This window comes from Drosophila erecta, unplaced genomic scaffold, assembly GCF_003286155.1.
Source record: "Drosophila erecta strain 14021-0224.00,06,07 unplaced genomic scaffold, DereRS2 tig00000021-arrow-pilon, whole genome shotgun sequence".
Classification (NCBI taxonomy): Eukaryota; Metazoa; Arthropoda; class Insecta; order Diptera; family Drosophilidae; genus Drosophila; species Drosophila erecta.
In genome coordinates this window covers 604,880-620,570 of record NW_020825198.1, presented here as the reverse complement: position 1 = coordinate 620,570, position 15,691 = coordinate 604,880, and the positions used below count along the sequence as shown (strand labels likewise).

General features: G+C 48.2%; 2 protein-coding genes across 2 annotated transcripts; one reads left to right on the top strand and one right to left on the bottom strand.

Annotated features, from left to right (window-relative positions):
• The first annotated feature begins 979 nt into the window (after window positions 1-979).
• Window positions 980-6,204, top strand: LOC6545077 (SEC14-like protein 2). The gene is made up of 6 exons (XM_001970997.3): window positions 980-1,616; window positions 4,378-4,447; window positions 4,519-4,562; window positions 4,624-4,741; window positions 4,809-5,603; window positions 5,665-6,204. Exons 1-6 carry the CDS (start codon window positions 1,563-1,565, stop codon window positions 5,805-5,807), a joined length of 1,224 nt encoding a protein of 407 aa, XP_001971033.1. The 5' UTR covers window positions 980-1,562; the 3' UTR covers window positions 5,808-6,204.
• On the bottom strand, window positions 6,061-12,092 carry LOC6545240 (mediator of RNA polymerase II transcription subunit 14). Its single transcript, XM_001970996.3, has 9 exons — window positions 11,796-12,092; window positions 11,632-11,726; window positions 11,005-11,570; window positions 10,451-10,942; window positions 10,015-10,382; window positions 9,722-9,956; window positions 9,025-9,663; window positions 8,665-8,969; window positions 6,061-8,608 (listed from the first exon to the last, which is right to left on the bottom strand). Exons 1-9 carry the CDS (start codon window positions 11,871-11,873, stop codon window positions 6,710-6,712), a joined length of 4,677 nt encoding a protein of 1,558 aa, XP_001971032.1. The 5' UTR covers window positions 11,874-12,092; the 3' UTR covers window positions 6,061-6,709.
• Window positions 12,093-15,691: the final 3,599 nt, after the last annotated feature.

Sequence of the window (15,691 nt, the reverse complement as noted above, 5' to 3'; positions counted from 1 at the left end):
ACGGGTCGAACAAGGTATTACATTCAAGATTTGGGCCAATATTTTCAATGCTGTAAGCAAATTACTGTTTTTTTAAAACCAAAAATCAACATATAGCAAAATGAGGATATATGCAAAATGAAAATAAAAAAACAAAAATGACTGTCATTTGCCATAGACTAACTGTACTAATAACACAAATCAATTTTTGGCTCATTTACAAAAAAAAAATTTTTTTTGGTCGATTTCGAAATATTTTTAAAAAAGTTAAAAAAAGGGGAAAATTTTTTAAACGATGTACAAACCATATTTGGATCAATATTACCCATTTTGTACACATTAGATATACTTTTTTTAACGGAAAAATGAACGTACATATTTAAAAATAAACAAGAATTTGGTTCTTTTGTCATAATTTAATTAGGAGTCAAACGATAATGCAGAATAATTGCGCTGGAAATAATGTGCTCTTCATTTTTTTAGGATAAATCACCATATCACGATATCACCCTATGGGCATGGTTTCGAACGGCTTTTTGTCAGAATCTGAGTTAAAAGTGGTAAACAAACTCGTAAAAAATAAAACGCTTTCAATGGGGGCAAAGCCACTTGGCTTCCCTATCTTATCCTGCCAAACATATGTTTATATTTGGCGTGCAAAAAGTATCGTTATCAGTTGAAGAGTGCTTCAGCTGATTGGTAAGTGGCCCAATCGGATCAGGTGAATTTACAATTCTAGTATAAGCAAAGTTGAAGTCCAGAGAAAACAAAGAAGATCTAGGTAGAGATTGGATTAGGTCAATTGAATATTTCCACACCTATGGTATTTTTGACCTTATGAAGCATGGACGTATGTAGACGTATGACCAAGTATCGCGCAGTCGAGACGTCCGCCGTTCAAAGTTTCTCTGGCTCAAAGAGTACGTTCTCTTGGCTAGCAGTCTCTCTGTTTCCTCTCCGTTCATTTCATCCACTTTTAAGTGGCGCGGTGGAACCAGTGGCGTCAGTTGCTCGCCACCCTCGGAACGGAACGGATCGGAAACTCGTGGAATAGAGGCGAAGATATACTGCACCTCACCTCGGCGCTTTATCACTAACGAAAGCAAAACATTCTGAATGCAAACACGGCTGCGAGTACGGACTTCAGTTATTTTGTTTAACCAATTGCGTGCGACACTCGCCTTGGGCCAAGTTTGAGGTATTTTCCAAGTTGGCATTATTGTAATTAGCCTGTCCGTGGAGACTACGAAACGAGACGAACAAAAATAAAACGCAGAATAATTGCGCTGGAAATAATGTGCGCGGCTAAAAGCGCTAACGTAACGGCTAAATAATAGTAGAAAGTTTTTATTGTTATCTCTTCTTCTGAGCCGCAGCTGCCAAAAACCGAACAACCATAGCAAGAGCTTTATAATTTTGCGTGTGAACAGAAAAGAAAAGAAATCCGCATTCGGTCCCATATCATCGACTTAATGTGATTGTGTGTGCCCGGCTTACAAAATTGCCAACGTTCAGACGCCGCTCGGTCAATAAAGCCAAATATCTAATATACGCCATAGTCAAGATACAAACAAACCAAAAACATGTCAGGTCCACTGCCCGAAATCAGCGAAGAACAACGCGCCATATTGGAGAAGGTAAGCATTTCTCTGGGGTCTCTTAGGGGGAAATACCCGGTATTTGCTTGGGTATGCTTGCCAGGGGGAGAATGCAGATAAATCTCCCTAACGAGGCAGTGTTTACCCGCTTTATAGTAATCGTTTTTGTCCAGGGATTCATTTCGAGAATATAGTGGTGAAACTAACAAAATAACTTAGTTTCTGGTAAACGTGTTTTGGCAAAGAGAAATTTATACAGCTTCAAGATAATTTGGTAGGCTAAACACACCGAAATAATCATTAAGCCTTTATTATACTTTCTATGATCGATAGGTTATCAATTAATTTATGAGAAAGCAGCAGATATTTTCCAAGCAAAATAGTCTTGTTTTATTGACTCGCCTTCACGAACCAACAATAATTTCAGCAACATTTTTGATTCAATGTAGTATGCAACAAAGTGCCTTTATGAGTTTCGCAATGATCGGAGTATTCTAAGCAAACTAAAACAGAACAGTCATCGTGCAGTCAGCGAAGCATATTGATGGCTGGTTATGGAAATGAGCAATTGCTCGCTTGACTTCCCATTTTAAATGCTAGCAAATTTATCAGACTCCGAACCACTGTTTTCAAACTGCGGCAAGAGCAGCTGCCAAAGCAGAATCAACTGCAACATATTCTGTATACGTATTCTCTAGCCAGAGCTGTAGTCAAGGAAATAGGGGGCTACTTACAACATAGACAGATTGACATTCATGTAAGAGGAAAACCCAAAGTGCAATGTGCTCAAAATAGCAAGTTAAAAAAGCAAGTTATAAGTAGTACAAATTTAAACCCTCGAAACGCCTTCTTACTTCACCACTGATGAGTGTTTCTGCAGTTGCGCATTGTTGACTCTCACGAGTTCTTGGCCGGCACACTGAAAACCGCTTGCGAAACCAAAAACTCAGCTGAAGTCGAATGGTGACACACAAACCGATCAGTTCAATGAAAATATGCAAATAAATAAAATACACATATAACGGGCAGCTGGAAAACGCCTCAAAAGGCGTAGCTAATAGCAAGCGAAACGAAAATGAACACTTGTAGATAAACTACCTAAATAAGTAGTATGCATTTTAGGTGATTGTATGTAATAAGAGAAATAATCTGCATCCTTGCAAGTAAATAAATGAATAAAATGGGTAATTAAGCGCAGTCCATGATAATGAGCGGATTAAGAGCGACCCCTGCCCTTTCTTAATTGCGGAATGCTAAGTGCGACTGCCATTTCATGACAATGACTGCGATTATACATATGAATACACATGAAGGGTTTAATGATAAACGCGACCCAGTCGTTAAGCGAGGAGCATTGATCCAGAACGAAATCACCCAGGGATCGACCCTTAGACCCGTGGAGATCTACGTACAAATTTAGCACAATTAGCATAAATCACCTAGCCAACAGGTTTTAGCGCAGTGTCTTGAACTGCCTAAATTCCGAAAAGAACGAAGAGAAACTTCGTAGTCTTCTGGACTTCCAGCGGAATGCAAACGAATGCAGCATTGGCCAGCGTTAAATGCTAGGTAAGCATTATTCAAGCGGCAGACTAAAGTACAAGGCGTCCACGCCAAATATAGACTCAATTTCGAGTGGCTCAATGGGTATTAACCTTTTAGTCGGTCTCGAAAACGCAGTCAAAGTCAGACCAAGAAGTGGAAGAACAAAGCAAGTGGCCAAAAACCCAGTTTTACGGCCGATAAACGAGGAAGTACACAGCTGAAGCCAACAGAACTCGGCGCTAATGACACCCAAAGTCGGCTATTAGCCACAGCTTGGTCTTTGGCCAAGTTTGCAGCCAAGCAGCGAAAAGCGAAAACTAAAGACTGAAAAACCAAATAAAAGAAGCGGTTAGCGGTGAGACGGCCTCGTTATTGAATTCCAAGTGGTTTTGGCCTGAGCCGAGTGACTCAGCAGTTGGCAGCAACCTAGACGCGAGTCAATTAAATGATTGAAATGGTGCTAAATATGCACTTGATCGAATGCAAATTGAAGTACGTGATGTTTACCCGACAAATAAGCTAGTAAAAGGCCTCAAAGGTGTTGCTGCCTCACAAAACAAATGCAGCCGATTAGGCGAACTTTTGATATCAGCTGCTGTGCGACAGCAGCTTTCGTTAACAACATCCGAATTTGGCAGTCGGCACAAGGCCAATACGAATTAATGGCAATTAAGCCAATAAAGGCCAATATGCACTCCTAGCGGACCCAATAAACGTTATCGTTTGGTTATAGGAAATTTACCCGCTCAGCTCTTCAACCAAGCTGTCAAAAGCCGCCCCTCTGCACGGCCTTCGGTAAATAAATCATTTAAACAAATTGGATTATAAATCAGATTGAAAAAGCAGGCGAACTGCTGCCAGATTCCTCCATCTACACAAGTTAGAGGGCACAATCAATGCAACAACATTTATCGCTTGCATGCTGGCCGCGTAATCCATGCAACTTCGGCTTTAAGTCAACAAGTCATATAAGATATAATATAATTGTGCCAGCCTTCGGTTTAAAAACAATCACACAAAAACTATCAGCTTTGTGCATATGATAAACTATCAGTTAGTTCACATATATGTTATAAATGTTACAGCAGCTCTTACGAATTTTAAACTTGATCGGCGCTTTTTTAAGTGAAAGTTTCCTTACGATAATTTTGAAGCTTAGAAAATATATCACTACACAATATGAATCATAAATATCGTGCTCGAGTATAATGATTCATATGGAAAATTGATAAAAACACATTTATTGCACTTACAGTTTCGCAAGCAAATGGATGATGCTTTGGTTGGAACCCACGACGACTACTTCTTGGTGCGCTGGCTGAGAGGTGAGTTGGTGTCTCAATATGATTAGGAAGAAAACAGCTGCATTAACTATATATCCTTCGTTCAAAAACAGCTCGCAAATGGAATCTGGAAGCCGCGGAGAAAATGCTGAGAGCTGTGAGTACAGAAAGTATTAAATAAATTACCTAACAGGTTAAACTGTATTCTCACCTCGTAGAGTTTGAAAACCCGCGCCATGTGGAATGTGGACAACATCGAAAAGTGGGATCCACCGAAGGCACTGCAGGAGTATCTGCCCTACGGCCTCATGGGCTACGACAACGAAGGATCTCCGGGTGGGTGGCGAATGCTCTGCCTGCACAAGCAAAGCCAAAAACTAAGCAACTGCATTTTGTCTTTCAGTGCTGGTCTGCCCCTTCGCCAACTTCGACATGTGGGGCATGATGCACTGCGTCACGCGCTTTGAGTTCCAGAAGTACCTGGTCCTGCTGCTCGAGCGCTTCATGAAGATCGCCTACGACCAGAGCCAAAAGCACGGATGGCGGGCCCGCCAGCTGGTCGTATTTTTCGACATGCAGGACGTGAACCTGAAGCAGTACGCCTGGCGACCGGCTGCCGAATGTGTGATCTCCACGGTGAAGCAGTACGAGGCCAACTTCCCGGAGCTGCTCAAGATGTGCTACATAATCAACGCGCCCAAGCTCTTCTCGGTGGCGTTCAACATTGTGAAGAAATTCCTCGACGAGAACACCACCAGCAAGATCGTGATCTACAAATCCGGAGTGGACCGCTGGCAGGAGCAGCTCTTCTCCCATGTGAACCGAAAGGCGTTCCCGAAGGCTTGGGGCGGCGAGATGGTGGACAGGAACGGAGATCCCCAGTGCAAGGCACTGATGGTCTGGGGAGGCAAGCTGCCGGAGGAGCTTTACATTGATCAGAGCAGCCAGCAGAGCGACCGAGACTTTGTGGAGGCCCAGGTTCCCAAGGGCGACAAGTTGAAGCTGCACTTCAAGGTCAACGTTGAGGAGCAGAAGATCCTCTCCTGGGAGTTCCGCACCTTCGACTACGACATCAAATTCGGCATCTACAGCGTGGACGACAAGACGGGCGAGAAGCGCAGCGAGGTGCCCCTGGGTACAGTGTACTCCAACGAGATGGACGAGATTGGCTACATCTCCACGCGACCCAACACCACTTGTGAGTAAAATTGGCTTCGCTTTGGTTACCTCTATTAATGGCATGTGGAAATCATCCTCAGACACGGTGGTTTTCGACAACTCCGCCAGCTACCTGCGCAGCAAGAAGCTCCGCTACTGGGTGGACCTCATCTCTGAGGAGGAGGAGGGCATATCCGAGCTGACCACCCAGATGGACAACACGCAGATTGCGAATCAGCAGTGAACGGGAACGACTCCCCGCGCGATCAGCAACCAAGCCAAAAACCAACGGGAGTAGATAGATTATTAGATAGACGACAACACAAACTAACCTCGGTGCAATAGTCACAAAGCATTTGGCCAGATCTCCGCTGCCATCTGCTCCTTCGGAGTCCGCATGGCAGCAACTCTGGCGCATCTGCAATCGAACTATGTGATAGAAACAAATTAGCAAAGGAAAACAGAACAGAAGTATGACTCACAGCTACATGTATAGATAATCGATAATCTTTTTATTACATACCTAGCCGCACTGTTTAGTTAACAATTTATTATCTTGGATGTGTAATTTGTTTTCATGCCCAATATTTCAGGGAGTACAGCACAATAAAATGTATATAGCACCTGATCCCCAAATGAGATGTCGTGCCTTTCTTTTCTTGGGTCAGGTGGCTGCTTTCAGGTTTTTCCGCATGCAAAATACATACATATGTTTGGTCCTTGGTCAACAGGAACACCTCAATATTGGTGAAATGGAATCTTAAGGACTACCAAAGCAGACTTTCCATTTAATATTATTTGACAATTCCAGGCACTTGTGGAGTTGCCAAATACAAATTAAATACTAACATTAACTAAATAGTGTACCGTGGAGTGGATCGATTTCTTGGTATGCAAACAATCTACAAAATTATAGGGACAGAAAGCGAACTATGCGCAGTTTTGGAAAACCTCGAAACTGATCATGGATCACTTTTTTTGCTACGATTTTTGAGATTCCAAATCGACTCACCCCAGAGCAGAGGGTGTTCTGTGTACGCTTATCCAATAAACTCGCTAATAAATAATCGATCGCCGCTCCGGGTTGCCAGCTCACAGGCCTTCAGCTCACGGCTGCTGCGAGGAGGCGCGGCGCTTGCGCCTTCATCACTGCGGGCCACCGGGATTGGGGCCCATCTGCGGGTAGCCGCCGGGACCCACTGGACCCTGGGGTCCCACTTGCTGGGGCAGCTGCTGCATGGGCATCATCGGATTCGGGCTGGATCCCACTCCCACTCCGACACCCACACCTACTCCGACGCCCACGCCCACGGGAGGTCCTATGGATTGGTTGGGTGGGGGCTGGGGCATCTCTGCAGCCAGCTGAAGGTTCGTCAGCAGATCCGTAATGGCTGGGAAGAGCGTACACTGATTCTGTTGCGCATTGAACTCGGCAAAGCGTCGAAGGAGAGTGCTGGCAGCGGTCATTGTGGGCGAGGTCACTTGTCCAGTGCGTTCCGCCAGCTGGGTGACGTTCGTCTGAATGTCGTACACGATGGGCAGCACCAGAGAGGGGCTGTCCTTCCAGTCCTTGCCCGCGCCATAGGGTATCCTCGTGATCTGCAGGAAGAACAGTATCTTCATGCGACCCAGAACCACGCAGGCATTGCCGCTGGGCACAATGGGAACCGCCGAGGGCGGCATGCGCAAACACATCTGCACCGTCCATTTCAGCTGGTCGCCACCCAGTTCCGGCTTCAACTCCAGACGCATGATCTGTACGAAATCCTTAAGTACCTGGGCGGGCAGGTTCAGCAGTCGGCAGATGCTGTGCAGGGAATTGGGTCGGTATGGTGGAGCTGCCACTCTGGTGTCGAAGTACTGCTCTATTACCAGCAGATCGTCCTGGCTAAGCTGGAACGGCGGCGGAAGCTTGTCGGGCATAGGCGGCAGCTGCGAGATTTTGAGGTGCAGCGTCTGCATGTGCATCTGATTCAGCACCACCTGGCACTGCAGTCCATCCACCTTGAAGAGCACCACTCCCGGTTCGGTGCTGTTCAGGGCCGTAAGCGTCTCCTCGCTCTGGATGTTTCTGTGCAATTGCCTTCTCATATAAACGCAGCCCAGAAAGCGCTCGAGAGGACTCATGTCCGGCACATTGATATCCTTGTTGGGATGCGGACTGGGCCGACACAAGGTCTCCAAAGCCTCATGGGTGAGTAGAGTGGGCACTGCTCCAGCCCAGGGCCGATTGAGAGTGCCTCGTGAGCCTCCTCTATCCGCTCCGCCGGCTCCTCCTGCTCCACCACCTGTGCTCTTGTGCTCGGGACTCTGTCCGGGTCGTGGGGATGGGCGCGGCATGCTGGGGGATCCGGGCCAATTGTTATTCGCCGGCGACATGGCGGTGAAGGGGGAGTCCTGGTGGCTCTGCATGTACAGCGTGTTGGGTCCAGGGCTGTGGACCATGTGGGGACTGGGCTGAGGATTCAGCGGTGACGAAGGCATCAAGCCGCTGGGCGACGGATGCGGCATATGCGGCGCTGGCGGTGATGTCAGGTTGAAGTTGCCATGTCCCTGAGGTCCACTGCCACCACCTGCGCCCGCACTTGGGTGCGGACTGGCGGGTGTGTGCGGATTTGAACTGGATGGCGGCGTGTGGGGCGCAGGAAAACGCAAGCCACTGTCCCTTGGCGACTGCGGTCCCCGCATTCCAGTTCCCAAAAATGGTGAGGATCCACCAGCACTTACCCCCGCAACACTGCTCGGTCCGCCAAAGTTGTCTTCCATTCCCATGGGGGACAGTGGATTGTCGTCCTCGTGGGAAGCCCGTCCCCTGTAGACCGCTGACTCATCCACGTACTTGGAGAGGAAGGCTTTCAGGCCCTGGATGGGCGTGAACTCCTCCACCACGTTGCGCTCAAAGCGACTGCTTGCCCCATCTCGGATGGATACGAGTCTATTGGCACGAAAACGCAATTCCAGACAGTAGACGGCCTGATAAGTCAACCTTATCAGGCACGGCGATTGTGCCAACATGCAAAACGATAGCACTGGCACTTGAGGGCGCTGGAATTAAGGAGTAATGTAAGTACGTTCGATGCATGGTAGCTAGGTGTACTTACCGGTATCCCCAAGAAGGGCAGCACAGGCAGCTTGGCGATCGAGCTCAACGGGTTGTAGGTTTCATGCAGGATCTGGGCGACTTGGGTGATGCTGTGCTGCTGGTTCAAGTGTTGCGCCAGCTGGTCACGCATCATTGAGTGCGCGTTTACAGCTGACATACCGCCCACGAACGTCAGGCGGAAGCCGTGGGATTGTACCGACCAATAGATATTGCAGCTCACCTCTTTTTTGGGTCCGTATCCGAGGAGCAGGTTCATGTAGCTGTACGACTTGACCACCAGCATGTCGCACAGGGAAAGGCGTTCTAAAAAACGAAAGGAAGTTAAGAAATGTAAGCGAATGTACTAGTATAAACTCACTGTTTCGCAGCTGCTCAGCAAAGTCGTGCACCAGCGTGTACAGGTACACGATTTTCGACCAGTCGTTTAGCAAATCCTCAACTGTTTTGGAAAAGTCGTGGTTCGCCTGCTCATAGTTGAGGTAAACAGTCCGCCGACTGCCCTGCTCCTTCTGATGGCTACTTTGCAGCGGCGTGCTGTAGAAGACGAACTCCACCACCCAGATCCGGACCTGGCTATTCTTGTTGGTCTGCGAGCGAACCGAAATGGAGAGAACGCGACGCATCAGGTCGTCCCACACGTGGGGGTCGATTTTCGGCAATCCGGAGGCACCACTGGGCTTGTTTTCTCCTGACCCGGCAGGTCCGCCAGCTCCCTGTTGCTGTTGTTGGTTTGCAAAGGTTGTTTTTCCTGGCTGTGGTAAGGCCAGTATCTTAAGCACTAGTGACGTGGCATTCGCCTCCACCTGAAGTCCGCTGTGGGGAATATTGTGCTTGGACAGCGTCTGGGCCAGGTTCATGAACGGTATCTTTTCGTCACACATGGCCACCACATGCGCCAGCTCGGGAATGAAGTAGGCAGGAAATATGGTCTTTTGTTGTTTGGCAGGAGGAGCCAGCAAATCCCCATTCGACTTTCGTTTGTGCGGGGAAACCTCCGCTAAAAGATTGATAGTTTGATTATGTGGTTCAACGATTTAAAGCGCCATTATGCTCACCGTCCACCTCAGTGCCAGGTCCATGTGTGGCCACAAAAGTATCAAACTCTATAAGGCGCATCAACTTGGTGTAACACTTTGGAATGTCCGAATGCGGCTGGGCCACTACAGACACCAGCTGCTTGGCGGAGTCGTCTATAACATCCAACTCGTCCTTTTGGAAGGCCACGAAGCCCAGGTGAAAGGTGTATTCCATTTCGTTGGGCATGGTAGTCTTCTCCTTGAGTTGAACCACCTGGAAAAGATCCACGTTTTCATATTTTCTTAATTACACTTACTGAATGTATATTTACCAGAACAATATTGGGATGCCTGTGCAGCTTGACATAAATCTTGTGCCTGCCCGGCTGCAATAGCTCCTGATCAGGCTGCACCAGAAAAGGAAGTGTCTCGGTGGCCGTAGCCGGAAGATGTTGTAGAGTTTTATCGCACCTTCGATGGGTGATCCAGAAGCGTAGCTCCGAAAGCAAAGCGGGCAGCTTGCTGCGATCCCCATTGAGGCAGTCCTGCATCTCCTCCGTGATCGGACAGTCCAGATGCTTGGGCACATGACAACGGAACATGCCAGTGTGGGTGTCAATGGTGATGTGAATCTGCTCGGCCCTTAGACAGGGGGAGAGTACGGGTACGGTCAGAATGGCAGGAGTTCCTTGAAGGTTGACTGTCATAAAGGTTACCGGGATTAGTTAGTTCTCGCGCATAACTAGTTAAGTTTTACTTTACACTCACAGTCAACGTCTTTCAAAAAGGCCTGAAACTCCAGCTTGAGATCGCTCAGCCTGGACACCGATCGTATATAGACGGTATGCACAATTAGGCGCTCCATCGAAAGGTGCTCAGAGCGTACGGCCCGATCCGCCACTTCGGCAGACTCCTTGGCGCCCAGTGAGGGCACGTGGACCACTGCCAGCGGACGCCCGATCTCGCTGGGATCCGACTGAACGGTGAGGCGGTAGCCCAGCTCCGACTTTAGGTCACGCCAGTACGAGACCGTCAATTTTACGCCCGGTACGTACTCTTCCACCGTTATGTTGTTGTCGTCCAGTCTTTCGTAGTTCAAACGCAAGGTCTGCGTGTACAGAACCTCCAGCTGCAGGGACTGACAGAAGTAGTGCAGACAGTTGTACACCTCGCTGAGGGCATTGGGATTCTCCACTAGACGTGCCTGGATGAGCTGATGAATGTAGTTGACCTGCAGCGGATGCACCAGGGATTTTCCATCTAGCAAATCCAATGATTTTAGTACATTCTATAGACTTGGGAGAGAATTTCAGATTCCTTACCTCCTGTCTCCTTGTCCTCGACGAGCACATCGATGTCCAGCAGCCGCCAGGGAACTGTGGGATTATCGCCCATTACGGTCAGTGAAACGCTGAACTCGTGCTTCACCTCGAAGGTGACTCGTCCGTTTCGAATGCGAAATTCTCTCATCTGCGGCAACAGTTTTCCTGTGACCAGGCGGTGCTGGATGACCTGGTTCAGGCGGAGCAGTGTCTGTCTTTTCTCCGCAGGCGTAATTGCATCGGCGGGCACAATCCGCTCGCGTATACAGGTGGGTAGACGATTATATGTGCCAGTAGTCAGAACTTCAACGGCGGCGGGTATGTGAAAGTTGGGCAATCGAGCACGAACCAAAGTTTCACGAGACATGCGCGCCAGCATGTCGGCGGTCTCCACAAAGAGCATGTTCTGCTTGTCCAGGAAGCTCATTATCTGCGACGATTTGTCCACCTTGGACACCGAGTTGCCCCATTTGACCAGCGCATTCAGCCGGGTGAACAAATGGCGGGTGCGTGCCGCATAGTTGTAGATCTCCACCTTGCGTTCCATGTCCGTCTTGCGTGGTAAGCTGGAATTCACGGCAAGCAAGCAATTATAACTATTGTATATACTCTCAAAAATGTACTTACAGTTCAGCCAGTACAGTTAGCTCATGGTAGGTCCGCTGGATGATGAAATCGATCAGCACCGACATGGACATTGTGTTGATCCGCGGGCCGCCCTCCTGTGCAGCACAAGGGAATCATTATCCACGGTGTGCAAATGGGACAATGCGTTTAGCAGCAACACTCACCTGGGCAGCGGGCAAGTAGCCGCCTCCGCCGCCGCCAACACCGGGCATTTGCTCGAGGGGCAAGGGGGTGGGCGCCATGATGTTTGCTGGTTGTTCCCTGTCTACTCCGCGTCTTTTGCTGTGCGTTTCTTATGGTTTATGGGTGGCCTTTCTAGTTGTGCATATTTCAGTGCAGTTTTTGCCCGCTTTCGTGCGTTTTCCGGTTAATTTCGCGACAATTCGGCAGCGCAGCAAATTTCTATTCTTGCTCGATTGACGGCCGATAAACATGTCATCGATATGAGCAGGCGTTAGTTGTGCGATAGTATCGGTGCGACCGTTTCACTTGTCACGTAGGCGCACTCTTTAGTATTTTTCCGTTTGTACTTTAATACCGTAATCCAGTAATCTACGGTATTTTACATGTAATTTGTAAATAGTCTACGTACAAAATATGTAGAAAAATTTGTAAATTTGTAAATATGTAAATTTGAAATTTGTAATTTGTAAATTTGTATTTAAAAATTATTTTGTCTTTGTATTTAATCCCCTTTTTGTGTTTATTCAAAATCTATTAGTTAGCGCTTGTTATTTATTAACAGTTAAATTAATCATCTCATGTATATAAAATATAAAATTATTTATTAAAATATTTAATTAAAATATTTCAAATTTATTTTTTAATTTGATTATCCTACTCCTTCAGGCTTGTAGCCAAATTCCGCTGGCACGGCCAATTATAGACGCGGGTAAAGTTCATTGACCAAGTCAGCTTTCCATTACCATTACCACTGCCACTCGGGTGTTTTAGTTTTCCTCATGTGGCGGCTGTTAAAAATAAGGAAAACAAAAACATTTCCGCTTTTGTTTCTTTGAATTTTGACACGGTTGATGTTTGGCTGCCATTGCACATGGCACTCTGAGACTTTCCTCTCCCAATCACGATGCCGATGCCGATCCCGATCCCGATCCCTCTCCCGATCCCCAATAAACAGCCACTGATTCAAGTGGCGGCACATGCCAACCCTCCGTCTCCATCCCCATCCCCATCCCCATCTCCACCCACCAAAACATTCGTGTGGGCCTTGCAAAGTGGCAGCCACCTTCGGAATCGCTCCACTTGCTCTTGGAAACTTCTCGCAGATCGGAGGCCGGGGATCGGGACAAGGGACTCGGTGCTCGGAGTTTGAACTTCCCGCAACTATAGCTCCCCTAATTGGTATAAATAGAACTTTATGATCTTGCCACGGAACGGCACGATCCAAAACTTTCATTCCGCGCCCAGGAATTACTCACACTCACATATCCGGCCCGAAGGCCCTACCTCCCTCCCTTCCTCCCTGCATCATTCATCCGCATCCATATCCACATCCACCCGAGGAAACCCTTGAGTTCCCAAGGAACTCCCGTAAACAGGATGCGGCTGGACCTGAAATTAGGTGCTGAAGTTGCACAGCTCCGCATAAGTTATAGCCACTCGAGATCAGACCAGATCCATGGATCTGATTTCGATCCATCACAACGATTGGGGATCCCATTATTTGGGGAATTATTTACGAGCAAGGAGGAGGAGCAAAGTGTGTGTTTGCCGCTTTCTTTGCTTCTTGTTGAATTTCACATTACGGCGGATTTCGCTTATTTATCTGCGTAAATAATTGGACACCCTCTGGAATTTGCGGATGTGGATTCGATGCACTTGCGGATTCAACTCAGACGAGGTGGTGGCCACATACTTCGCTACACAAGTGCACCACATAGCCCTCCGCCTTTTACCTACGCAGAGAATCGGATCCGAACCACCCGATCTTGATGGCAGCAGTTAAAAATAAAGATCCAGGGGCACTTAATAAGCGGTCATGCACTGAGCGAAATGGGGTGCCAGTGCGCTCGAAAACCCGGAAGTACCTAGCACAGGTCAAGTTCAAACTAGATGCCTAAGGTGTATAATGCCAAATATCAATTTTGGATCACTTGCACATGTCCTACGACAAATTGACCGAGTATTCTCTCAGTGTGGAGTTGGGAGACTGGACCCCGCAATTGCGCAGCAAGTGAGAAAAGAGTACCGATCTCCGACGGGGTCTGAGACCTGGAGGGGCTCACAGGGCTGGGGACTGAGGCTGGAACCAGGACGAAAATAGATTTATGGCCGCCAGTCGCGACGTCTTCGGCGGTTTTCCAGAATCGCACGCTCCGGGTGAGGCCATGGTTTATGGGTACATGAGATACGGGGGTAGCACTAGGAGCCGGGCTGATCCACAGCGATGGGCCAACTGGCTGGGCGCAAGTTGGGGACACTTCCTTTGTGGGACTTCCTTTCTTGTCTTATTAATTGCCGTGATTAAAGTCGACGCACGATGTCTTTAGCACATGTCACGTTGGCAGCAGAAGGCCTTTCCCGGGTCCAAAGCTCCGCCGTGACGGTGATGCATTGCTATGGCCCAGCCTGACCTTACCACTCAAATTGCATTTCCATGTTGGCGCCAGACAAAGCCCACCCCTTTGTGGCTCTCCCGCCGCTTTTCCACCGCCGCCAAACCGATTTCCTTTGTCTTCGGCGCGTGGGCTGCAAGTTGTAGAGTGTGAAAATGCCACCAGAAGTGCGAAAAGCCGGGGCATGAAGTCGGGGACAGGGAAGCACTAAACACATTAGTTGGCCTTATAAATAAGCCCATTACAATCCCCGCCCAACTGTACAGATCTTTTGTGAAACATCAAAATCCAATTCGAACCAGAACCAGCACCAGCAGACCGCCGCTCGGCATAAATCATATCGAGTATATAGAAAATACGTTAGCACCCAATACATCCGAGGAAAAGCGCCCAAAGGGGCGACATTAAGTTCATTACGCCTGAAAAGTCGAAAATTTAAAGTGGAGGCAACGAGAGACAGCGACAACACCTGCGAGAAATCCGTTGGGGCTCTGCCTTCTAAGGCCAAAGGAGGTGGGGAACTCGCGGAGCGTACATTTTTGGGGGAGGATTGGGTGGGGCGGTTCAGGTGAGCGAGTCTATTTCGGATGCCCGCAACAAGTACGCAGGCGAGGAAAATGCCAAATTGCATGCGACTGCGTCACTCCTCGCGGAAAGAACCCATCCCCATCCCCGTCACCCAACCCCATCCGCATCAGCAGGGGAAGAATCCGAGCAGCAAGAAGAGCAGAAAGAAAGACGGGGAGCCGGCTGCCGAAGAAACTGCCCAACCACGAAGCGAGGGAACTGCCTCTCTCTTTCTAGGCAAATCAGCATGGGGCAGGCGAAAACACACTGACACATGGGGCAAATTCCCACAGCCGAGGTCACCAAAATAGCCATCGAAGAGATAGTCTCCTAGTCAAAGCAAATTCAAACAGAAATTAGTGCGACCTATACAAAGAATCTGTAGGGGGAAGCCAATGAGTGCACTTAACATGTGTCTTAAAATATGGGACGTGTTCAAATGGATGAATGTCCAGATGAATGCTACACAGATATTAGGCAGCTCAGGTAGAAAGATTCAAAAGAGTTAATTTCTAAAAACCTATGGTGTCAACCCGGTCTGTTCTTCAGCGAGTGTGTGAGGTTTTTGACACTGACTGCGGATCGTTAGAAGAATTCTGCGCAGTGGTCCTGCCAGCAGGAGCGTCGTCACCTCGGGCGCAGTTTTCCCTTTCGGAAAATGCAAGTGGAAGGCCAGGGCAGGGGAGGGGGAGGGGGAGGCGGTAGCGCAATGAAAACATTATTTTTATTTTTAAACCGCGCACACTTGTTCCGTCGTTGTTGCGTCGTGGTTCGTTCTCGAAGTTATGTTCGATCCGATCCCGATCCGATCCGATCCGCTCCGATCCTCTCCGATCCTCTCCGCTCCTCGGCAACAGCGACCAACAGCTGCTGGCAGTGCACGGAGCGAAACCAGGGGCAGAAAGCCAAATGCAAGT